Source organism: Cucurbita pepo, chromosome LG07, assembly GCF_002806865.2.
Source record: "Cucurbita pepo subsp. pepo cultivar mu-cu-16 chromosome LG07, ASM280686v2, whole genome shotgun sequence".
NCBI lineage: Eukaryota > Viridiplantae > Streptophyta > Magnoliopsida > Cucurbitales > Cucurbitaceae > Cucurbita > Cucurbita pepo.
In genome coordinates, this window is record NC_036644.1 from 3746076 (window position 1) to 3770252 (window position 24177).

A 24177-nucleotide genomic window follows, 5' to 3' on the forward strand; every position below is an offset into this window, starting at 1 on the left:
CCTCTTCCCTTTTCCTTCATAAATAACACCATCTTCTTCATCTGAAACTCTGCATTTCTCCCCTAATATTATCGTCTTCTGCCATATCAATTCTTCCTCTTTCATCTTCTCTTTTCTCCTCCCTCCTCCTTCCTCCAAATCCTTCCTCGCCACCGAATGGCTCCTCGGAACTTTCATGTTCAAGCTCGTCATATGCTTCAGCCTTCTCTCCGATGCCGATTTTGCAATTTGGCTCGGCGGGCTCGAACTCGCCACCTGCTGCATTTTTGGTGGCAGGGGAAGCTCTTTCATCAGCTCCTCTGTTTCGCCGCCGTCGTTTCCTGATTCTCCAGCTACTGGGGTTGTCCCCGCTGTTGATGAGGTTGTCGTTCGGGAACCGTTTATGTCCTGTTTCTTGTGGGCGGTTTTAGATGAAGCTTCGGAAGGCGGCGAGCTTCGTCGGGATCGGGATCGGACGCCGCATAACGCGGTGATCATGGCGATGGCTGCTACCATTCCAGCCGCCATAAGGGTTAGAGAAATTACGGGATGAATTAACAGATTCTCATCTGTTGGAAAGCTTCCGACCATGACTAAAACATTTAAGAAACAGAGGAAAGACAAACCCAACATGTTCATCTTATCCGTTCATTTCCCACAAAAGCTCTGTTTTTTAATACTCTGTTTCTCTGTTTTTGTGACACCCAAGTGGCAAAAACTGATGTTTTTCTGCAAGGAATGGGATTATGTACGAGGAGGAAGAAGAAGAAAAAGAAGAGAAACAGAATGCTTGAATACCGGCAAAAATGGCAGAAAAACAGAGGTGTATGAGCTTGAGCTTTACTGTAATGGAGGCTCTGTTCTTTCTGGTTTGCTATAAATAACTTAAATTTGTTGACAGCCCATTTTTTCAAATGGGTGTTTTTAAATTTCATCTCTTTTCCACTCAACCAATCTCATCCAACGGTCATAAATGTTGGGTTCGTGGACAGGATCGTTAGTGGATTACTCGAACAGCTCGTAGATAACATGATGTTGTAGTTCGGTCGGTAAAGTGGTTAATTTTTTGCGAATTATTTTAATTAGACGGGATGTAATTTACGGATTCAAGTTATAACGAACAAGTGGAGTATAGAAATTTTAGGTTATTTTTGTGTAATTGACGTTGGATTGAACTGTTAACTCGAATTTATTATTAATTCTAAAATATACATTTTAGTTACTATACAATTTACAATTATATATACATATATTTAATTTTATTTAATTTCATAATAATTATTTTTTATTATTTATTTTTCATCCACTCATAATTTGTAATTTTTCAAATATATATTAAAATTGAATTACGACTCTTAATTAAATATTTAAAATAAACCAATAGATATTTTGGAATTGAGGTTTTATTTTTGTTAAAAATAAAATTTTGAATAAAGAACTTACAACTTGAACTAAGGTCCGTTATTTAATAAGGTTTGTGAGTTACTCACGAACACGGTTGGCGAATCAACCAAACTTGATTAGATGATAAAAATTGTCGCAATTTTTGGCTCGGGTCAACTTGAGGGTTTTGTCTCATGAACCCGAAATCGAACCGAGTCAGTTTAGGTTCAAAAAAATGAACCCAAATCAACTCGAAAAGCTAATCCAACCCAACCCAATTCGAATTGGGTTGGTCCGGGTTGTCAGGTGGGATGTATGTATACCCCTAATGTGAATCGTAATTTGATGATTTTTTTTTTTTCTATACAAAGTGAGTTTAATAAAATTATGAATTTTTAGTTTCGAGTTTAGGAGATCACAAATTTAAATAAATTAATTCCTAAAATATGTAACTTTCTAACTTAATTATAGCTTAAATAATATTGTTAAAAAAAACTAAATTAATAATAAAAAATACGACAAAAAATCGTCTATTGACACCTAATAGATTGTAATATTTTCATGTTTTGTTTTGTGAGAAGATTCTTGATCTTCATCAAACAAATGAGTGGCCAAGAAAAATAGTGAACATCCAGAAAAAACATTTCAGAAATGGGAACAAAATAATATCATCATCTTCAAAACCATTGACCAATTCAAAGAATGAATCAAAGTAAACGCAGCTGAATTCAGAACTCCCAAAAGATTTAAACAACACAGAGAAAGAAGATGAAGAACAATGATGATTCATAAAAGAAGTCACCACCAGCCATAAAGGATCTGGGTGTACTTACCCTTGAGCCATCTGAAGCTGTTCCTGAAGGACCCCTTCATCTTGCCTTCAACAGAGTACATCTTGTAACTCGCAACCCTTTTCTTCCTCTGAACCTCAGGGTCTCCAAATCTCCATGGCTTTGATGATGAACAAGATGAAGAACAAGAAGAAGAAGAAGAAGTAGACCCAGAAGTTCTTTTACCTTTCTTACCTGAAATCTGGGTTTGTGGATAGGAGGAAGGGGGAGGAGGCCTTGGAGGGCCATAATAGCTTTCAATCTCCATGCGTAACCTTCCATCCATGGAGGACTTTTTTGGCTGTGGTTTTGGAGGAGGAAGATGAAAACGTGGGAGCAATGAGGAACAACAAAAAGGGATGGTGGGTGGGTTGGCTGGCCTTTCTATCACAAACTTTTATAATTACCTTCAGATTCGAAGTATTTGAAAAAACGGACCCGAGTTTCAAAACTACTGTTGGAGTTGAAAAAGACACTCTCTCCTAGAACGCTAAAAAAGTGGGAAAACAAGAGTTGTTACGGTAGGAAAGAAAAATGACTAAAAGAAACTAGCGATTCCCTCTTATTAAACAACCTATATTCTCCAGTTAGAACGTTGACAAAAGTCAATGCGTTCGAATGACAATCTATCAGACTCAATTCACTTACGCCTCAATGACAACAAAGACTAATTCAATCAAATAATCATTCAAAGTATTTGAAAAAACAGACCGGGACTGAAACTAATATACAAGTTCGGAGTTGAAAAAGGCAGCTCTCCTAGAATGGTAAAAAAGTAGGGACTAAGAGTTGTCACAATAGGAAAAATAAAAGAAACCAAAGATTCTCTCTTCTTAAACAACCTATATCGTCCGGTTAGAACGTTGACAAAAGTCAACGTGCCCAAATGACAATCTTTCGAACTCAATTCCCTCACGAGTTATCCTATTCAGATATACAAACTCAAATGTCTATAAGTATTTCACTTTTGTGCCTCCCAAGGAGCTTGAAGAGGCAAGGAAAATGAAAGAGAAAGCTATGAAAGCCTGAGTTATCAGCTGAAGACATGATCAATGGCACTGACCCAACCCAACAACAACCAGACAGGTTTAAAAACTAATATCAGAAATGAACAAGAACACAGATACCATGTTTCTGTTCCATCGAAATCAAAGCCACACAATTTGTTTATCTTATCTTTCACGCTTCATTTGTGGATTGTTTTAAGAAGAAAAAAGGACCCACTGATGCATGTTTCCAGCTTAAATTTCCTTTATCACCAACTAAGGCTGAACCTATCGACAAACTGTACACTAATAAAATAATTCCAACCCCATCAATAATTCAGAAACATGGCTGAAACAAGTCATGATTTATAATGCATAATTAAATCCTCATCATTTTGTATAATTTCATTCCTTTCAGACAATCACCAGACATAAATTCAAACCAAGAATACAAAGTAACAGCAGCTACCCAGTTGTGTAATGACTGCTGCCTGCTTGGACTCCAAATACAGAATCAAAATTGTGACAAAACATGCAATATTGTATTCTTTTCCACTAGGGAGTGCCACAAATAATGCCCAAATCTTAACGTAGATCCCACCTCGGTTGGAGAAGGGAATGAAGCATTTCTTATAAGGTGTGGAAACCTTTCTCCAGTAGACGCATTTTGAAACGGTGAGGCTGACGGCTATACGTAATGGGCCAAAGCAGACAATATAGGCTAGCAGTGGGCTTGGGTTGTTACAAATGGTATCAGAGCCAGACACCGGACAATGTGTCAGTGAGGACGTTGGGCCCCAAAGGAGGTAGGTTGTGAGATCTTGCATTGGTTGAAGAGGAGAACAAGATAATCCTTATAAAAGTGTAGAAACTTCTCTCTAGCATACGCGTTTTAAAACTTTGAGGGGAAGCCCGGAAGGGCATTGGGCTTAGGCCCTTACAAATGGTATCAGAGCTAGACACCGAGTGATGTGTTAGCGAGGACTTTGGCCCCTAAGGAAGTGGATTGTGAGATCCCACGTTGGTTGGAGAGGTGAACGAATGAATCTCCTTATAAGCAGAGACGAGTATTGGGGCAAGTTCACCGAGCCCCCCTAACAAGCAACTACCGAGAGAAATAGGTGAAATAAAACAGAGACGAAATCAAAGCCAAGTTTTAGCTAGCTTAATCAGAAGTGCATCATATAAGGTCAGCTCCTCAACCACGACAGTGCAGAACATCTGGATGTCATACAGCATCCTTTCATCCTCTGTAGTGACGAAATTGATGCACCAAGATAATCACCTAATGCACGTATAAACCTAGTTTCATCGTCTATAACCACATTACAGAACACATTTTGAAAAATGGTTCAAATCGGAATTCAGTTTTCCTTCAATCCATTGTTTTCAGATGACCTATCAAACAAACCCTAAACATCCAGATAACGAATTTGATTCACTTAAGTTTTGTAACTCAACATAAGAACATGGCGCTGCACGACATAAACACAACCAATTCAAATCAAAACAGATATATAAACATCGATCTTAATTCTAAAATGCAATCGATCACGCAGCCAGCTCTACACTCTCCAAACTAAATAGAAATTCAAGTAAATAACGCATAATAGCCGATCGGAGAGAAGCAAATGGGAGGAGCCATGACAAGAAATGCAAGCATTTTAACATACAAGTAAAGGGGTGATAGAAAACTCAAACGGAAACCAAAAGAATCATACAGCACCTGAAAGCGAGAGCGAGAAATCAAAAGACCAAACAACCAATCGATCTACTCTAGTAATATTATTGATACCGAGTACAAATAATTTGATCCCAATCATTCGTACCAAGATACAATAAGTTCCTATGAATTGGATAACGAAATATCTAATCTCTCCATATAAATTCGTTGATAAAAAAAATTAACATTTTATATGATGATCACGAGTGACTCGATTTTAACTATAAGTGACGTATGAACTCGTGCCTATAACAGTTTATCCTTTGATTTGCATGAAAGTAAAGTGTATATTGCACGAGAATAATAAATCAACTGCTTAGCCCAAATTTTGGGTTGGTTGAGTTGATGACCTAACCAACCCAAATATTAACTCAGCCAAAATTTTGGGTTGGTTCAGTTGATGACCTGACCAATCAAAATTAGGTTGGACTTGGGTATGCTGTCCAATTTTTATGTTTTTTTTTTAAAAAAATAAGATATATGTTAAATTAAATTTAGTAAAATTTAAATATCAAACATTTATAAGTTACAATGCATCACTAAAATAAGCTACAAACGTCAAATATTCTTAATTTTTTAAAAAGTAGGGTTAGATTGGGTTGGGTTGTAACCCTATTTTCGAGTTAGTCGGGTAGAAAATGTTAACCTGCAAACTGAATTGAATTTTCGATTTTCTAAAAATTCAACCCAAACTCAAATCCGAAAAAATAAAAAATCTAACCAAATCTAACATTTATGGCTTAAATTGGATAGTGTAGATTGGTCAAGCTATCAGGTCATATGATCGTCTTGAATCCTCAATGATTTAAATTCATTCATTTTAAACCCTTTTAAATATTGATGAACGTTTATAAACTACCGAGTAAATTCATGGAACTTATGTAAACACAACTCCACTCGACTAAATGAGACAAAAGATTTACATCTATTTAAAAAAAAATTAAAACTAAAATTTTCAAAATGCATACATGGAAGTGTTCATACCCCCTTGATTTAACGATGAAAAAAAAAAGAAGAAATCTTTAAGATTTGCACAAGAAAATTGTAATATTAATAAATCGGCATAAAAATCCAAGCTTTGAAAAAGAATAGTTCCTAAAATTCTACTTCGCATACAAAACACCATGAAAATCAAGCTTCACTTCACGACCACCAAGACACACACCAAATGGAAGAGAAACAGAGCCCACAAAAACGCCGGAGAATTCAGAGAACATGAATTCGAAGCGTAGAAGTAGTAATTATAAGCATTGGTATTTCCATGAGGCGCCGCCGTCGTCGGCGGCAGAGGCTCCGGTATCAGCACTGGCGGCGGTGGTGGCAAGCTGAAATAGTATTTGAAAGCGGGAGGCGGTGGGGAATGAGATGAAGTCGCCGCCGGTACTGGAGGCGGCGGTGGTGATGGGGTTGGTCGAGGTGGGGATGGGGGTGGGTTGAGTGGGAAGGAAGCCATCGGAGGGGAGTGAGGCACCGGTGGAGGAGATTTGAGTGTCACCGTGGGCGGTGGTGGGGGTGCGCATATGACAGGGCAAGTTGAGCATTCGCTGATACAGAGGAGGCTTACCGGAGGCACCACCTCAACGAGACGGTGGTCGTCGGAGGCCATGGCGGGTCCGGCGAGGGGGAAGATGAGAAGAATGAAGAAGAGGGTGGTTGTAGTGGAATGTTCCATGGCGGAAATTCAGGTGTGGTTAAGATGAACAAGAAATGGGAGTTGAAATGGATTGCTTATAAATCAAAAACATTCATAAAAACAATAACTTTTGTTACTTTATGGAACAAAATGAAAGAATCAAATTTAGGAACAAAAAAGGAAAGATTCAGCATCTTTATTCCAAAGTTCTATGTAATGGCAAAGGAGTTCATCTAAAAGCTGGAAGCTTGAATTGGGTACTGAAAGCATAACATAGAGCTTATACCTTTCTCAGAACATAATCAACCTTTAAGCACTTTAATCCTTTTGTTTATGCTCTGTTTGATCCTTTTCTTCCCGCCCTGGCCTGCTCTGTTCCTTCCTGGGAATTCCCTGTTGTTTCAATAAGTAATATTCCACGAGGCTTCTCTAACAAGAAGTAATGAAGTGTGAGATCTCACGGTCGGTTGAAGAGGGGAATGAAGCATTCTTTATAAGGGCGTGGAAACCTCTTCCTAGTAGACTCGTTTTAAAACCTTGAGGGGAAACCGGGAAGAAAAAGCTCAAAGAGGACAATATCTACTAGCGTGGACTTGGGACATTACAAATGGTATGAGAGCTGGACACCCGTAGATGTGCCAGCTATGAGGCTAAGGCTTGAAGGGGGTGGACACGAGACGGTGTGCCAGCAAAGACGCTAGGTAACCTTGGAGAGGGGGTAGACACGAGATGGTGTGCCAGCAATAATTAGAGAAGGAAACAACTGTCAGTGAGGACACTGGGTCCCTAAGGGGGTGGACTGTGAGATCCATTGGAGAAAAGCGATGTTTATAAGAGTGTGAAAACCTCTCTCTAACAGACACCTTTTAAAACCTTGAGAGAAAGCCTAAAAACGACAATATCTACTAGCAATTACAATTCCAAATAACTCCCTAAACTAAAGCTACTAATTCAGGCAGCGAAAGATATGACATTAGAAAGAATTCAGACCTAATCCATCAACCAGCCAACTTAAAAGGATTGAATGAAGTTGTAGCAGATGCATAAAAGACCAAACGAGTCATGGATTTAGTATAAACTATATAAGTTTGCGTTACATTCCAGCGGATAATGCCACAATAACATGCAACAAATACAAGTGAATGGACTATGTCGATCTCCATGACTCGACAGACTCGACAATAAAGAAACGCTGCTACAAATTTACAATGCTGTTTTTTGTTTAATCCTGGAATGATGTAATCCAAGTTAACTTGAGGAGTCAGCTGCTTTATTCCTGGAGTAATGAGTATCAGCTGTTGATAGGATAAGCTATAATTCTCAACCTGGTCGCAAAGATCGATAAGGATCATACCTCTTCCTAGCATCGATAAGATCTCGAAGAGACGAGTTTCGTCACAGTATTGATCCTTCAGCTTCTTCCACGTCCAAACAAAGAACTCCATAAGCTTCATATTCTGCTACCACAGCCCTTCTGTAATCAGTCATGGAATCAAGTAACTTTCCTCCTATGGGTTAGGCAGGCCTCTAACTTCATTAGTCAGTATAACTATTTCCCGAATCCTGGTTTCGGAATAAGAACACTGAGCATCATTGAAAATAACAGGTCTAGAAATTTAAACAAGATTTCACTAAATTATATGTAAGTTGTGGACCTCATTCGATGACTGCGCCCTCAAACTGGAACTCGATGCGGCAGAGCGTGGAAACTGATTCCGACCATCGCGTTTATCAGAACTCCTCCCGAGATCTCTTAACCTGTTGAGCTCTGGAACTATAACAGTTCCGAGATCTGGTCTGTCTCTCTTCCTCAGTTCAGCGCACTTCAAAGCCAGTTCTGCAAAATGTATAGCCTCCTCCAATGGACAATCTGAAATTGTAGGATCCAGCATCTCATTGAACCGCTCTTTTTCGATAGCCCTTTGAACATGGTGAGCTAAACCCATTGGAGGTTTGGCAGTAATGATTTGAAGTAACATTATTCCAAAAGAGTAAATATCTGATTTTGTTGTTAACTGTCCTGTTTGTTGGTACTCAGGATCGATGTAACAAAACGTGCCAGCTGCTGAAGTCAGATGATATTGGGTGACTTGATCAGCAACCGAAGGAGGGACTAACCGAGCCAGGCCAACATCACTGATTTTGCTCACGTAATTGCGGTCCAAGAGAATGTTAGCTGGTTTAAGGTCCCTATGCACCAGTGGCTCTGGCTTTGCTTGGTGAAGAAAAAGGAGTGCGGTTGCGATTTCAGCAGCTATCTTGAATCGTCGTCTCCAAGAGATTGGAGGAGTATTCCCTCTCCGGAAGAGTCTGTCTTCTAAGCTCCCATTATGCATGTACTCATACACCAAGCAACCATACTCAGGGCATGCCCCAAGAAGGAGCACCATGTTTGGATGTCTAATACAACAGAGGACCTCCACCTGCAAAACCATTTACAAAGGAGACATTGGATGAATCCCTTAACACATTGATTTAATATGAACAATATGATAGTACCTCTTGTTGGAATTGCTTCCGTCCTTGAGCAGCGTCGGGTCTTAAAACTTTAATTGCAACGGCAGTATGATCAAGTTTGCCTCCATAAACAGGACCATATCCACCTTCTCCAATCTTCAATTTTTCAGAGAACATTTCAGTAGATTCCTCTATCTCCTCTATGGTGTATTTTCTATAACGGACGTCGTTCTGTGCTAGAGCATTCAATGCTCGTTTTTTCTCTTCGGTCTCTTTTCTGGCCTTCATTTCAGCCTGTTTTCTTCTCTGGGCTTCTCTTTCGGCTAGCTTTTGCGCTGCCTCCGCTGCTTCAATGGCAGCTTTGCACTTGGCTTTCTCCATCTCCGCAATAGCAAGAGCAGCCTCTTCAGCTAGTCTGACTTCTTCAAACTTACGTGCCTCGTCTTGCTTCCACTGACTAAGTTCTCTTGCCTGAATTTCAAGACAGCACTTTTTATGCGTTCTTTTCTTCTTTACTTACAAGAAAGTGAACTCCAAATTTTCCTTCAAGATTGACTAAATTAATGTAACGGCCCAGGCCCAAGCCCACCGCTTGCAAATATTGTCCTCTTTGGGCTTTCACTCAAGGTTTTTAAGACGCGTTTGCTAGGGAAAGGTTTCCACACTCTTATAAAGGGTGTTTCGCTCTCCTCCCCAATCGATGTGGGATCTAACAATCCACCCTCCTTCGGGTCCCAGCGTCCTCGTTGGCACTCGTTCCTTTCTCCAAGAGATGTGGGACCCCCACCAAATCCACCCCCCTTCGGGGCCCAGCATCCTTGCTGGCACACCACCTCATGTTTACCCCCCCTTCGAGGAAGAGCCTCCTCGCTGGCACATTGCCCAGTGTCTGGCTCTGATACCATTTGTAACGGTTCAAGCCCACAGCTAGCAGATATTGTCCTCTATGGGTTTTCCTTTTCGGGCTTCCCCTCAAGGTTTTTAAAATGCGTCTGATAGGGAAAGGTTTCCACACCCTTATAAAGGATGTTTCGTTCTCCTCCCCAACCGAAGTGGGATCTAACAATTAAAGCTTTCTTACTAGCAATGTATTTGCCTGACAATTATCAATAAAGTAGACTTTTATTATATTTACCTTGTTCTTGGCTGAGATTGCCTCTTTGCAGGCTGAGCTATACATATCCATGGTTTGCTTTAATTCCAGCTTCAATCTTTTCATCTCGGCCTCTAGTTCTCGCTTTAGCAAAGACGTTTACAGAGACGTTAACCAATGCAAAGTAACTACATAACTATTAGAAGCATATAAATTTCAAATGCCAATGACCCAGGTGCACTTACAGTCGATTGTGCAGAAGCAGAGTCCATTGAACCAACTGAGCTAGAACTAAAATCTAAATTTTGACCACTCGCATCCATTGAACCAAAAGGAATCTGTGCTGTCAACATATGTTCGTCAGAGACCGAATCACGACTAAATGAAGGCCTAGAACCTCGATTTGGAGCCTCAATATTTTCCAATGTTATATTAGCCGGAGAAGTTTTTGGCCTCTCACGAGTCAACGCTTTTGCCGGCTTTGCACCATTCCTTTCATTGAGCATTCTCTCTGTAGCTGCAGTCTTCCAACCTTCCCTTGCTGGTTGCCCTCTATATTTACCAAATAATAATGCGAAGAGATATAACAACTATATAATTCTATCAAAACAGAAGCTAACATGAGTATTAATAGGAAGTTTCTCAGAACACTATATTACTTGGCTCCATTTTCTTGTTCATTGTTGCTGTCTGGTTGATTATTTGGCTGCATTCCAAGCGGTGATGGTTGTCTTGGTGGCATGGCAGTATTCGCCACTGGCCGAAGAGCAGCCCTGGCAGATATTATCTTCCCCTTTGATATTACATATACAGAACAAAAGTCCGGGGCAGTTTTTATTATGCTGGTCGGAATATCAGGACCTTTAAATTTCCTGAGACACCCCAATCATTAGAAACCTAAGTTACTCAATACATGTGTGTGTGTGTGAGAGAGAGCAAACAAAAAGAGAGACCTTGCTAGAGCGCTCCTTGTTGAAGCTCCAACTACAAAATTGTTGATGCAATTCTTGTGAACGTAGTCGACGAGTGCTTTGGGAGTATCGGTATCGTCAAGAACAACCTCCTTCAGCTGAACCTGAATTCCATAAGCAAATTTCCTGATGTAAATTTTAATTTCTCAACATTACTCAATCACTTAGCAAGCTTTTTTCTTTAACATAAACCATCTAAACAATCCAACACCAGCAACTTATAATTCTTTTTTCATAAGACCAGCAACCCATAACTCCCATCCTTCACGAACAAAACAATACCAAAGTTCATCCTGCCCTTTGCGGCAATCACAAGAATTTAAGGCCATGATTCAATCATTTCCAATACAAATCCTAAAAGCACTTCTAACAACTTCCATACAACAGCAAACCCAACAAGTTTCAATCAGACATATCCACAAACACCTAGAGTGCATAAAACAAACGTCAAGAATTTGCAACATATAATTAAAAAGATGTACCCCTTTACGCGCACAATATCCACGATAGGGAACAAACAGCTGCTGCGCATCAATTTCGCCATTTTCAGAATCGCTTCCGCCCTCTAAGAAGGGGAAAAAAAACCAACAAAAACAAAAACAATCAGAAATTAGACCAACGATGAAACAATGCGTATGAGAATGATAGACCAAATAAAAAACAAGGATAGAGGGTACCTACGATGTTGATTGGTTTTATGCCTAACATGGATGAGAATGATAAGCGGGTTGCTTATGACGAGATGATCAATAGCCCACTGTACGGCGTGTTGGCTATTCTTATCCTTGTCAATGGCGACGGCCGTGGTGTTCAAGGGAAACCCATCATCAGGTTGATGCGTGGAGGGAGGCATTTTGCAAAGCCGCTCAGGATCTTGGTGCCGCAGCCGCTTGAATGTAACCCAATATTTTGGTTTGTAAAGAGAGCGGTGGGGTGGGGGAAGGAGGAGCAGCACGAAGGTAGTAAGCTAAGGAGAAGATAACAAACATAACAGACAAATGAAGAAAGGCGATTCTCCGCCATTGGCTTGATTTAGGCAAATTTGACCTGGCCATGACCAGATTTCGGAAAGCCATGGCCGTGTGGGTTACGATCATTGTCCTCTTTGTTTTCCCCCAAATTTTGTTGGCGACAGGACCGCCCTGCGGTGTGGATTCAGGATTTTATCACAAATTTTCCCTCTTCTCTCTTCTGGCCTTCAAAATATTTCTCATCAATCCTTATAATAAGATTTGAAATGGTTTAAATACATAGTTTTCGTTATGTACCATTTCAACCAGCTCCTACTTTTATTTTTACACACATTTTTATTGTATTGTGGAGAAATAGTTGTGAGTGCTCAAATTGAAATGAGAGTTGTGGTATGTTGCTACAAAATTCAAATACTTATATCAGTTTTATCATGCGCTATAGAAAGGATTGAGTTTCTTCTTGAGCTCGTAAAAAGAGTGATGTAGCGGTTGAGCTCTGATCCGTGAAAAGAGTCAAGAAAGTTCTTTATTCAAATGTCACATTTGTGAGTGGAGTAACAGGACAATGATTGAGTTTCCTCTTGAACTCGTAAAAAGAGTGATGTAGCGGTTGGGTTCTAATCCGTAGAAAGAGTCAAGAAAGTTTTTTATTCAAATTTCCAAGAGACATTTGTGAGTGAAGTAACAGTGTCATATTTCCTAATTCTTCCTATTTAATTTCAAAATTATTACTAAATTCCTAATTCTTCCTATTTAATTTCAAAATTATTACAATGATTTAGTGCATGTTTATTGTTTTCACTTGATCTATTTGGTTGTATTAATTATTATTAGTATCATAATTAGAAAAATTAAACACGTTTAAATACTTTTATTGTTAAAACCCTATTCACCCCTCTGACATACCGATCCAACAATATTAACGTCATAAGTGTCGAGGAGTCATACAATAAAATTGTATGATAAAGAATAATCTTGTAAGAAGGAAGGGAAGACAATGGAATTGTGAACCGAGATTACGAGGCAAACGAGAGAAGTTGTAAGACCAAGAGGGAAAGGAACGAATAAAGCAGTGAGATAAATCATATNAATTTTATTGTTAAAACCCTATTTACCCCTCTGACATATTGATCCAACAATATTAACGTCATAAGTGTCGAGGAGTCATATAACGAAACTGTGAGATAAAGAATAATCTTGTAAGAAGGAAGGGAAGACAATGGAATTGTGAGCCGAGATTACGAGGCAAACGAGAGAAGTTGTAAGATCAAGAGGGAAAGGAACGAATAAAGCAGTGAGATAAATCATATTCTCGTTACAAAACTTGTGCCACGCTATATCGCTTAACAGAAGAAGATATTCCTTCAACACCTAAACTTTTGACCAAGTCACTTCGTAGTCCCACCGTGGTTTCTGACCATCTGTCCCGTCTAAAGATCTAAGCGAGTCTTACCCATTTAAAGAATATGGATGGTCTCGAACGCTATCGGTTGACAATCTTTTCTTTCCTCTCTCCTGTAACCTCGGTAGCAGGTTGATATTTTTCTTTTTTCTAGGGTAAAATTAAATTAAAAACACAAATTAATTAATTAATTAATTTTTACTTTTTCAAATTTATATTCAATTTTCTCATTAAAAAAAATTATTAATCAGACTTTCATTTTCTAATCATTGATATTTATGTCACATCACATGAAATAATATACAGTTTATTATTAAATTAATTGATTGAGTTGACTAATGAACAAATCATAATCTTTTGTATAAGCAAACAAGATTACCCATTTCTAATTTTATATTTAATGGACTATTTATTTTATTTATTGTGATCTTATCTTTAATTTTTTTATTATTATAAAAATACATAAATGTGACGGAAGCTAACAAATAAAGTAAGGTTTTACGTTTATATTAAAATAAAAAATTTACATATATAACTCCGAGCACTCGTACTTACCAGAAATTTTAAAATTAAAAATTTAAATTCGGTTGACTATAAAAATAGAGTTCGGAAAAAATATATATTTTTCATGACCGAATTTAAATATCAAATATTTACCAGCCACAACGCATCATTAATATCGGTTACAAATGTTAAATATTCTTGAATTTTGTAACCTATTTTCAAGTCAACCACGAACTTATTTACTTTTGGTTTCCTCAAAATACCTCATACTAATCGAGATATTATTCTCTACTTAACTCATGATTTTTCTATTAATTAATTAAGTATTGTTTTGATTTATATAATTATTAATTTTAATATTTAAGAGTATAAATTGATTTTTACTCGGAGTTTTTTTATAGATCTGTTTGAAAAATTAGAAAAAAAAATACCCCGTTTTTGTAATTTTGAAAATATTTATTAAAAGTGAGGAGTGAGACAAGTAATACACATGTCGAGTTTAATGTCTTTTTTTTATATGGAAGACAAGTAATACTCTCTTAAGATGTTCATATGACCCGATAACCCAAACTATCCAACCAAACCAAGGTCGGGTTGGGTTAGTTTTTTTTTTCTTTTCAGTCGAGGTTGGGTTTGTTGGATTATGAAAGTTCCACGTCGCTAATTGGAATGATCATGGGTTTATAATCAAAGAATATGAGGCCTTTTGGGAAGCCCAAAACAAAGTCACGAGAGCTTATGCTCAAAGTGGATAATATCATACCATTGTAGACGTCCTATTTGTCTTGAATTTGTTGAAAATTTGCGAGTTGACATTTTTTTGGTCGGGTCAACCCAACAATACTAAAATCTAACCCAACCTTATCCTACTTTCAAAATTATTATGAAAATTAAGAATTTTCAACGTTTGTAATTGATGCTAGCAATCCGAAAAGGGTTAGGTTGAGAACTCTAGTCAGCTTATTTGGGTCACGGATACAACCAATTGAAGTCTCGGGTTAATCTAAAAGATTTTCTCAATCCAGATCGTGTGTACACTCTTAATATATATATATATATATATTTATATTTATGATTTGTTTATTGGCGGGAATAAATTTTGAGCAATAAATATAGGTAGACTTGTTGTTCATCCATTGGTAGCCAGTGATTGGAAGAGGAACAGCATTGTAATTAACAAAAGAGCCTTTTTGATTTGATTGGAGCGTTAGAACAGGAGGATTTGAGAACATCATCATCATCATCATGGATTGGTAGGTTTTCATCTACTCGACACGTGTTCTATTCGTTCATCTTGAAAAAAGTTAGTATTTCTTTCAATTTTTTTTCCTCGTATTTGTGTACTTCTCTGCAGCCTTTCCATTTTTTTTTTTTTAAATCTTTTTCTTTTCTGGGTCTTCTAATTTCCTCTTTGTTTAAGTGGTAAGCAACCCTTCATTTCTCGTTTCTTCATTTTGATTCCCTTCTTCTCTCTCTACTCTCTCTCTCTCTCTACCCCCTTTTTAATCTCTCTGGATTTGCGATGTTGAAGAGGAGAAAAAGAAGGCATTAGCAGGATTGAAGTAGCGAGACAGCGACAGGTTAGATAATGAACTCTTTCTTCAACCTTGTTCTTCGCGTTTAATCTTTTTTGTTTGAATTTCATACTAGAGGTCACGATGGATTGCCTCTGATTTGGGGAAACTCTGCCAATTTTGTTAAAAGGGTTTCTATCTTTTCTAGGGTTTTCCTCTGATTCTTGAGATTTCGTCTTTCTGGGCTGTTTCTCGTGATTTTTTTTTTTACCCTTTTTCTATGTCTTTCTTGTGCTTACAGATAAAGTTTCTTCTGATTGATACCTGTTTGGGGTTGAACGGATAGGAGTTTCCAGAGAGGGAAATCGATGAACCCCTCTAACTTCAAATTTCTTTTCAAAATTTGTGTTCTGATTCAGTGTAGTTGACCAGATCTGAATGTTCGTTTCTTTTTGGTATTATCATGTTTCTTATGGATGGAAAATGGTTTGTTCAACCCCAACTTTTACACTCTAAGATCATTCTTAATGACAGAAAAAGGCGGTGGGTTAGTTGAAATATGACAATTGTAGAAGGGTTAGGGGGTGTTTTTTCTCATTGTTTAGGTAGAGAGCTTGATGGAGGAAATGTTCCGAGCGGTTGTCGTGCCATTTAGAGTAGGTAATACCGACATGGCAACTCCCATGGATATCACTAGACTCACTGCTGGTTTGTTATCTGATTCTGTGGCTAAGGCTTCTGACCACTTGACTGAAGTAGGTTCTGATGATTGTAAGAGTTCTAATGGGGAGGAAGAGGTTTTGGTTATGAATGATGACAAGTGCGAAGGAGTTTCGTTGTCGGTCGTGTTGTCTCAAAATAATACCAATTGGGTTGCAGCTGATGAGACGATATCCCATGTAAGTGAGGAAGATGATTCTTTCTCTTTAGAGGGTATATATGATAGCTCGTGTTCGCATTCGGTAGTTAGTGAGACTAGCAGCATTTGTGGTGATGATTTTTTAGGTTCTGAGGTGTCGTATTTCGAAGCATTTGGTTCCAAGGATGTTAGCAGTGTTGAGATTGCAGCTACAGCCAATGTTGAAAGTCTCGAGACTCCGATTGCGAGTTCTTCTTCTGCAGGAGTTAGCCTTGAAGAAGATATTGGAGATGGGTTAGGCATTGATGCATGTAACATGGTTCTCCAGCTTCCTCTTGAGAAAAGAGCAAACGAACCGGTTGGTCGAAGTGTTTTCGAGGTCGATTGTGTTCCTCTTTGGGGATTTACATCCGTTTGTGGAAGAAGACCTGAAATGGAAGATGCAGCCACAGCTGTACCGAGGTTTTCAGAACTTCCTGTCCAAATGCTTATTGGCGACCGAGTTCTTGATGGCTCGAACAAGGCTATAGCTCACCAAACTGTTCATTTTTTTGGAGTCTATGATGGTCATGGTGGCTCTCAGGTTTGCATACAATTTGAATGTGCTTCTTGTTTAATGAGCCACACTTTGTTGGTTTAACTCGAATCTCTTAATATATAGGTCGCGAATTTTTGTCATGAACGTATGCATTTGGCTTTGTCTGAGGAGATAGAACTTGCTAAGCAAGACATAGCTGCTGGCAATATGAAGGATAGTTGCCAAGAGCTATGGAGAAAGGCATTCACCAAATGTTTTCTAAAAGTTGATGCTGAAATTGGAGGGAAACCTGGCGCTGAGCCTGTTGCACCCGAAACTGTAGGATCCACTGCTGTTGTTGCAATCATCTGTGCCTCTCACATTATTGTTGCAAACTGTGGCGACTCGAGAGCAGTTCTTTGTCGTGGGAAGGAGCCTATAGCGTTGTCCGTGGATCACAAAGTACGTTTGCATTTGCCGTTTCGTTAGTGAACTTGTCATATCTTCATTGATTTTAATCTCTTTGTTGCCTCTCAGCCAAACAGAGAAGATGAATATGAAAGGATTGAAGCTGCTGGAGGAAAGGTCATACAGTGGAACGGATACCGTGTTTTTGGTGTTCTTGCAATGTCGAGATCCATCGGTACGTCTTATCCTACACGAAACTTCAAGTCTCTATGCTTGTCATTTCAAAAATATGATATCTATGACAATCTTTTGCTGCTTCGCCAAAGTAGTCCATAGTTACTGAAAAATAAACATACCCATGGGACTTAGAAGAAGAGTGTTCCAATGGTTCCAAGTCAAAGCATCCGCTAGTAGATATTGTCCTCTTTGAGCTTTCCCTTTCGGGCTTTCTCTTCAAAGTTTTAAAATGCGTCTACTAGGGAGAGGTTTCCACGCCCTTATAAGGAATGTTTCGTTCCCCTCTCCAACCGATGTGGGATCTCACAATCCCCCCCTTGGGAGCCCGACGTCCTTGTTGGCACACCGCCCGGTGTCGGCTTTGATACTATTTGTAACAGCCTAAGCCCACCGCTAGCAGATATTGTCATTTTTGGGCTTTCCCTCAAGGTTTTAAAACTCGTCCACTAGGGAAAGGTTTTCACGCCCTTATAAGGAATGTTTCGTTCTCCTCTTTAACCGTGAAGTTCACTTTCTTTGATTCTATTATAAATTGTCTTGTTATAGATTAGTGATAATTGAGTGTATGAAACCATACGGTACTTGCAGTACATTGATAGCCTGTTTAGATTACTCTCAGTTAAGATAGGTAAAGTGCAAGACTCTTTCGGGTGTCAGACCTAGCCTTGTAAGTCGAAATAGAAAACAACAGATTTTCCGGGAAGGTCTGAATCTCCACTGGAATCTGAACTTGGCGTCTTGGCTTCCTCCTTCAATTCGTCTTGCAAGTGCAGGGTAACCTTGGCCGGATCTACTTTCTCGACTGTATGCTTGCCACCTAACCCTTCCCCGATGAAAATAAGCTCACCATTATGTCGAGACTTTCTATTATTGTCGTGTTGGTGCCGTTTACTTGCGCGGTTTCCAGTTAGTTTTCTATTGCTTGGAATTCTGAAGTAAAAGGAAATATGAAAATTTGATTACTTGCTGGTTACTGTTTTAAATGAATACATTTGGGTTGCAGGTGATAGATACTTGAAACCATGGATCATCCCGGAGCCAGAAGTGATGTTCCTCCCTCGAGCGAAAGACGACGAATGCCTCATTCTAGCCAGCGATGGTTTGTGGGACGTGATGACGAATGAAGAGGTATGCGACCTGGCTCGGAGACGAATCCTACTCTGGCACAAGAAGAACGGCGTCCCTTCGCCTTCTGAGAGGGGTGTGGGGATCGATCCTGCAGCCCAAGCTGCAGCCGAATACCTCTCGAACCGAGCACTTCAAAAGGGCAGCAAAGACAACATCACAGTAATTGTGATTGATTTGAAAGCTCAAAGGAAGAAGTTCAAGGCCAAATCATAACGACAATGACGATGACACGCCGTGTCATCCTTTTTAGTTGTACCATATTCTTGATTTATGAGACAAAGAACACGATATTAATGTTCGCCCGACTATTTTTCTTCGGGGCATTATGATATTAATGATATGAATGGGAAGGGAAAGTATATGCAGCATTCCGGACGTCGTGGCTCGACGTATTTGTTATAAGCTCGAGTCTTGACGAGTTTCTGGCAATGTAAATGCCTGCTGCTGCTGCTGCTGCAATGTGATAGAATAGGTGAAAGAAAGAACGCTTATGGTGTATTTGATTTGTGTATCATTTCGTACTCTTGGTGCTTATGATAAAGAGTTAGCAGAAATTAAGAAGGTTGTTGTTGTATGCTACTTGCTTTCAAAGTTCTAAATATTTCGGGTATTCCAATGTTTTTCAGCTGAACTCGAGCTTGGTTGACCTGAAAAAACGTTCATTTAACAGCGGGAAGGGGGTGGACTTTCCTATGGTAGTCCCGCCACGGCTAGGACCGTTCGTCCCGTCTCATCTTTCTTTGGCTATCCGTGGTCTTGGGTGAAATGGATTAATTTAATGTGTATTTTGTTTGTTAAATTTGATAATGAAATCAAATCAATATATAATTGGGTATTGAAAATTAACATAAATGATGTAAATTTTGAAGCAAAGAAGGAAAATGAGCGTTGAATTGAAATGAGAATGTTATAGAAGGCGCGAGGACACGAAGCGATTTCGTTGGCTCAGAAATTTACAAAAACCGCCGCTTCTTCTCCGGCGGCCATTTTGATGGAGTGGTAAAATCTCAATCAATGGGCATCAAGCGAGAGAGTAAAAGGTCGGCTTCTGCAACATCGCCGTGTGCTGATCTTAGGGCTGTATATCACAATTGTTTCAATCGGTATGTTTCCATTTTCATTCCCTAAACCCTTTCTGAACCCTAATTCGTATGGACCTCGGTTTTGTTCAAGCGATTTCTGGTTTTGATTTTGCAGTTGGTACTCGGAGAAGTTTGTAAAAGGTCAATTCGATGAAGAACCCTGCGTCTCCGAATGGCAGAAGTACAGAGCTTGCCTCTCTGTATGTCTTCGAACTTTGTTTGATTCCTTGCTATTAGGTTTTGTCAATGTCGTTTGATTTCGTTGCGATCTGATATTGCCTCCAAAATTACAGGAGCATTTGGAAGATAAGAAGCTGAAGCGCTTCTTGGAAGAGGAAACGATTGTTCATTCCTCCATGAAAGCTGAAACGAGTTAAGAATCGAGATTGGCTTACTTGAATGAACATTTTGAGGTCTTCACGAACTTGAAAACCATGTTTAATTGTCATTTTCCATTCTTTGTTCTTCCACTGTGTTAGAACAAATGGAGTTTTTTGCTGCTGAAACTCTAGTTTATTTGAAAAAGCATCTGAACTTTAGCTACATGATAGAAATTCAACTAGATCAGCTTATTAAGAAGATACGTGTTCTTGTTTAATAGAAAAGCTCCTCTGTTCTATGGTGAGTTCTTCTTCTTCTCTCTGCATATTTCACTTCCTTTAGCAGTAATCCTGCAGCCCACTTAGACAAGCCATTGTTACAGAACCAAAGAGTTTGTTCTTTTCTTTTCTAGTTTTTTTGGCCAATTCACGTCCCGTAGAAGCTCATTATTTTTAGTTTCTATGGTAGTTGTGTGAGATCCGAACGAAACATTCCTTAGAAAGGTATAGAAATCTCTCCCTAGTAGACACACTTTAAAATCTGGAGGGAAAGTCCATAAGGAAAATTTCAAAGAGGACAATATCTGCTAGTGGTGTGCTTGAGCTGTTACAAATGGTATCAGAGCTAGACACCGGGCGGTGTGCCAGTGAGGACGCTGGTCCCCAAAGGGTGGATTGTGAGATCCCACGTCGGTTGGAGAGGGAAATGAAGCATTTCTTACCAGGGTGTGGAAACCTCTCCTAAGTAGACACATTTTAAAACCTTGAAGAGAAGTTTAAAGAGGACAATACCGGCTAACGGTGAGCTTAGGTTGTTATAAGTTCTGCTATATGATACCTCTTTTGAAGAAACTCTGATTGGGTAATCTGAAAACGACATCAGAATGTGGCATAGTGGAGCATTATGCTGGTAGTGAGCTGCATTCATTTGCACCATTTCAGAGTCAAAGTGCAAAGTGAACTTGAGGATCATTGGTGGTGCAATCACATTCAAGGTGCACTCTCTCTGTTATCTGATTTAAAGACCATTCATGCTTTGATTGCTATTGGGAAACTTTTCCTGTCATTGAAATGCTAAATTTTGCCTTCGTTTTACACTATCTTTTGAAAATTCAACCCATTTGGTATATCTGAATTATACTATAAGATAGATTTGTAGTCATGAATTACATTGAATTTGGATATTGGATACTCCTGTCCTATTATGTTTGGCTTTCAAGTTGAAAGCTTGAATTTGGATACTCGTGTCCTATCTGATTTAAGACCCATCCTGTCAAAGTGTCTCCCTAGTGAAGTCCTCTTGTCAGCTTAAAATGACTTGCTGATTCTCCATATCACAATCATTCACTAGAACAGTTTCATGAAGAGATATCTTATTTAAGCAAATTAAACAAACTCCATCCTGACTTTCGTGCTCTATTTCTTGAATCTTTAGAAAAAGAAGGGAAGATTCAAGAAGCGGAGCATGGAAGTCACGATGGCGCTTGTTCAATTTGCTTGAATAAAATATTCCTACAAGAAACGGTCCTCGTGAATGGTTGTGAATAAACATATCACAATCATTCACTAGAACAGTTTCATGAAGAGATATCTTATTTAAGCAAATTAAACAAACTCCATCCTGACTTTCGTGCTCTATTTCTTGAATCTTTAGAAAAAGAAGGGAAGATTCAAGAAGCGGAGCATGGAAGTCACGATGGCGCTTGTTCAATTTGCTTGAATAAAATATTCCTACAAGAAACGGTCCTCGTGAATGGTTGTGAATAAACATATCACAATCATTCACTAGAACAGTTTCATGAAGAGATATCTTATTTAAGCAAATTAAACAAACTCCATCCTGACTTTCGTGCTCTATTTCTTGAATCTTTAGAAAAAGAAGGGAAGATTCAAGAAGCGGAGCATGGAAGTCACGATGGCGCTTGTTCAATTTGCTTGAATAAAATATTCCTACAAGAAACGGTCCTCGTGAATGGTTGTGAATAAACATATCACAATCATTCACTAGAACAGTTTCATGAAGAGATATCTTATTTAAGCAAATTAAACAAACTCCATCCTGACTTTCGTGCTCTATTTCTTGAATCTTTAGAAAAAGAAGGGAAGATTCAAGAAGCGGAGCATGGAAGTCACGATGGCGCTTGTTCAATTTGCTTGAATAAAATATTCCTACAAGAAACGGTCCTCGTGAATGGTTGTGAATAAACATATCACAATCATTCACTAGAACAGTTTCATGAAGAGATATCTTATTTAAGCAAATTAAACAAACTCCATCCTGACTTTCGTGCTCTATTTCTTGAATCTTTAGAAAAAGAAGGGAAGATTCAAGAAGCGGAGCATGGAAGTCACGATGGCGCTTGTTCAATTTGCTTAAATAAAATATTCCTACAAGAAACGGTCCTCGTGAATGGTTGTGAATAAACATATCACAATCATTCACTAGAACAGTTTCATGAAGAGATATCTTATTTAAGCAAATTAAACAAACTTCATCCTGACTTTCGTGCTCTATTTCTTGAATCTTTAGAAAAAGAAGGGAAGATTCAAGAAACGGAGCATGGAAGTCACGATGGCGCTTGTTCAATTTGCTTAAATAAAATATTCCTACAAGAAACGGTCCTCGTGAATGGTTGTGCATAAACATATCACAATCATTCACTAGAACAGTTTCATGAATTGATATCTTATTTAAGCAAATTAAACAAACTTTATTCTGACTTTCTGGTCCATTTCTCGAATCTTTACTTTTTTTCATTTCCATCTGAATACAAGTAAATTTAAATAATGTATACAATAAATAACTAATGTTTGAAAAGAGACATTTCACTCAAACGAGAAACATGCAACTAATTTCGAGCAACGAAATTAATAAAAAAAATCATTCGAATAACAAAAAATTATATGATTGGAAATCATTTGTTTGTAGTAACTTTCGTATGATAATAAATGAATCCTAAAGAAGCAATAATCCATGAAATAAAAATAATATGCTTTAAAAATAACTCAATATAACCTAATATATATTAAACCTAATATGTTTCTGTTACCAAACAACTAAAATATATCACTAAATCATAATCATTCAACTAAATAAAATAATAAAGCAATAGGAAAATGATAAAATAATAGCAATAATAAAAAAAAATCAAAAATAAAAAAAGAAACATAATCAAATAAAAAAAATGGATGTACAACCCTCACAATAACACAATCAAATAAAAACATCGATAGGTGGTTTTAAATGACTCCTGACCTCACCCTATTAATATTCATTCTCAAACATGGAAACGAAAAGAAAAACTCTTACCTTTTTTCTTTTTTTGCAGAAATTGCAAATATTTTTGTGTATCGTACCATCTTTCTCGATATAACTCAATTGCAAAGATTGTGGTAGCCTAAATAATACTGGTATGGGAGAGAGAATTTCAATAGAAATTATGGAATACAATTTTGTCAACCCAATAATATTATTTATAGAATTTTAAAAAATCTTAACAAAATAATTATTTGAATTAAATGTTATTCAAATTTTAAATTTATAGAATCTTAAAACCCAAACTCTATATATTTAATTAATTTAAATCTTATTTTAACTTTATATATTTAAATAATTTAAATTTTATTCAAATTTAGTTAAATGTTATATAAATTTAAAATTTAAAGAATTCTCAACAAAATGATATAATATCTTATTTCAATTATATATATTTAATTAATTTAAATCTTATTCAAATTTTTATTTTAAAGAATCTTATCAAAATAATATATTTGAATATCCATGTATTAAGATATAATATTTTATTTCAACTTTATATATTTAACTAATTTAATTCTTATTCAAATGGTAAAGAATCTTTTTTCGATTTTAAATAAAAGAATCTTTACCAAATAATATATTTAAATATCTAATATATTAACTTAGGATCATTCGCTAACTTAGTCAACTTCTTACTCACTCTCAACTAGGGGTGTACATCGTCCGGGTTGGGTCGGGTTGGTGGATTTTTTTGACCCAACCCAAAAGTTCGGGTTGGTTGGATTGGTAACCCAACCCAACCCAAAATTTTTCTCAACCCAACCCAACCCAACCCTCTATTTTCGGGTTGGGTTCGGGTTGGGTCCGGATTGAGTTGTCAATTTTTTTTTTAAGTTTTATTTATCCACAATTTATAATTAT

At 37.9% G+C, this 24177-nt stretch overlaps 4 protein-coding genes across 10 annotated transcripts; 2 read left to right on the forward strand and 2 right to left on the reverse strand.

Annotated features, from left to right (window-relative positions):
- Positions 1–5814: 5814 nt before the first annotated feature.
- On the reverse strand, positions 5815–6901 carry LOC111797990 (leucine-rich repeat extensin-like protein 3). The gene has a single exon (XM_023680918.1). The coding sequence runs from the start codon at positions 6571–6573 to the stop codon at positions 6040–6042; it is 534 nt and encodes a 177-aa protein (XP_023536686.1). The 5' UTR covers positions 6574–6901; the 3' UTR covers positions 5815–6039.
- A 653-nt stretch (positions 6902–7554) lies between these two features.
- On the reverse strand, positions 7555–12260 carry LOC111797988 (U-box domain-containing protein 51-like). Of its 4 annotated transcripts, none has more exons than XR_002815629.1 (10): positions 11737–12260; positions 11538–11620; positions 11038–11159; positions 10744–10956; positions 10330–10636; positions 10127–10228; positions 9034–9462; positions 8190–8957; positions 7889–8097; positions 7555–7799 (listed from the first exon to the last, which is right to left on the reverse strand). XR_002815629.1 is itself a non-coding variant. In XM_023680914.1 (9 exons), exons 1-9 carry the CDS (start codon positions 11906–11908, stop codon positions 8071–8073), a joined length of 2223 nt encoding a protein of 740 aa, XP_023536682.1. In that variant the 5' UTR covers positions 11909–12260; the 3' UTR covers positions 7555–8070. The 4 variants fall into 4 exon arrangements, 2 of the variants coding, with proteins under 2 accessions (XP_023536682.1, XP_023536683.1); XR_002815628.1 differs by having other exon boundaries at positions 7555–7810; XM_023680914.1 differs by having other exon boundaries at positions 7555–8097.
- Positions 12261–15293: 3033 nt separating this feature from the next.
- Positions 15294–19174, forward strand: LOC111797989 (probable protein phosphatase 2C 50). 2 transcript variants are annotated; one of them, XM_023680916.1, is made up of 5 exons: positions 15294–15512; positions 15748–16888; positions 16967–17284; positions 17360–17465; positions 18471–19174. In XM_023680916.1, exons 2-5 carry the CDS (start codon positions 16064–16066, stop codon positions 18806–18808), a joined length of 1587 nt encoding a protein of 528 aa, XP_023536684.1. In that variant the 5' UTR covers positions 15294–15512; positions 15748–16063; the 3' UTR covers positions 18809–19174. The 2 variants fall into 2 exon arrangements, with proteins under 2 accessions (XP_023536684.1, XP_023536685.1); XM_023680917.1 differs by having other exon boundaries at positions 16206–16888.
- Positions 19175–19452: 278 nt separating this feature from the next.
- On the forward strand, positions 19453–21202 carry LOC111797991 (uncharacterized protein At4g33100-like). 3 transcript variants are annotated; one of them, XM_023680919.1, is made up of 4 exons: positions 19457–19698; positions 19793–19877; positions 19971–20049; positions 20881–21202. In XM_023680919.1, the coding sequence occupies exons 1-4, from the start codon at positions 19610–19612 to the stop codon at positions 20955–20957; spliced, it is 330 nt and encodes a 109-aa protein (XP_023536687.1). In that variant the 5' UTR covers positions 19457–19609; the 3' UTR covers positions 20958–21202. The 3 variants fall into 3 exon arrangements, with proteins under 3 accessions (XP_023536689.1, XP_023536687.1, XP_023536688.1); XM_023680920.1 differs by having other exon boundaries at positions 19459–19698; positions 20847–21202; XM_023680921.1 differs by lacking the exon at positions 20881–21202 and having other exon boundaries at positions 19453–19698; positions 19971–20302.
- Positions 21203–24177: the final 2975 nt, after the last annotated feature.

Coding starts and splice junctions, on each gene's coding strand:
- LOC111797989 (XM_023680916.1), top strand. CDS start 16,064: ATGGAGGAAATGTTCCGAGCGGTTGTCGTGCCATTTAGAGTAGGTAAT. Junction 16,889..16,966: donor ATGGTCATGGTGGCTCTCAG/GTTTGCATACAA, acceptor CTTAATATATAG/GTCGCGAATTTTTGTCATGA. Junction 17,285..17,359: donor CGTTGTCCGTGGATCACAAA/GTACGTTTGCAT, acceptor GTTGCCTCTCAG/CCAAACAGAGAAGATGAATA.
- LOC111797990 (XM_023680918.1), bottom strand. CDS start 6,573: ATGGAACATTCCACTACAACCACCCTCTTCTTCATTCTTCTCATCTTC.
- LOC111797991 (XM_023680919.1), top strand. CDS start 19,610: ATGGGCATCAAGCGAGAGAGTAAAAGGTCGGCTTCTGCAACATCGCCG. Junction 19,878..19,970: donor AGTACAGAGCTTGCCTCTCT/GTATGTCTTCGA, acceptor CCAAAATTACAG/GAGCATTTGGAAGATAAGAA. Junction 20,050..20,880: donor CTCCATGAAAGCTGAAACGA/GTTAAGAATCGA, acceptor AAACGACATCAG/AATGTGGCATAGTGGAGCAT.
- LOC111797988 (XM_023680914.1), bottom strand. CDS start 11,908: ATGCCTCCCTCCACGCATCAACCTGATGATGGGTTTCCCTTGAACACC. Junction 11,160..11,537: donor GATATTGTGCGCGTAAAGGG/GTACATCTTTTT, acceptor TATGGAATTCAG/GTTCAGCTGAAGGAGGTTGT. Junction 9,463..10,126: donor CAATCTCAGCCAAGAACAAG/GTAAATATAATA, acceptor CTTGAAATTCAG/GCAAGAGAACTTAGTCAGTG.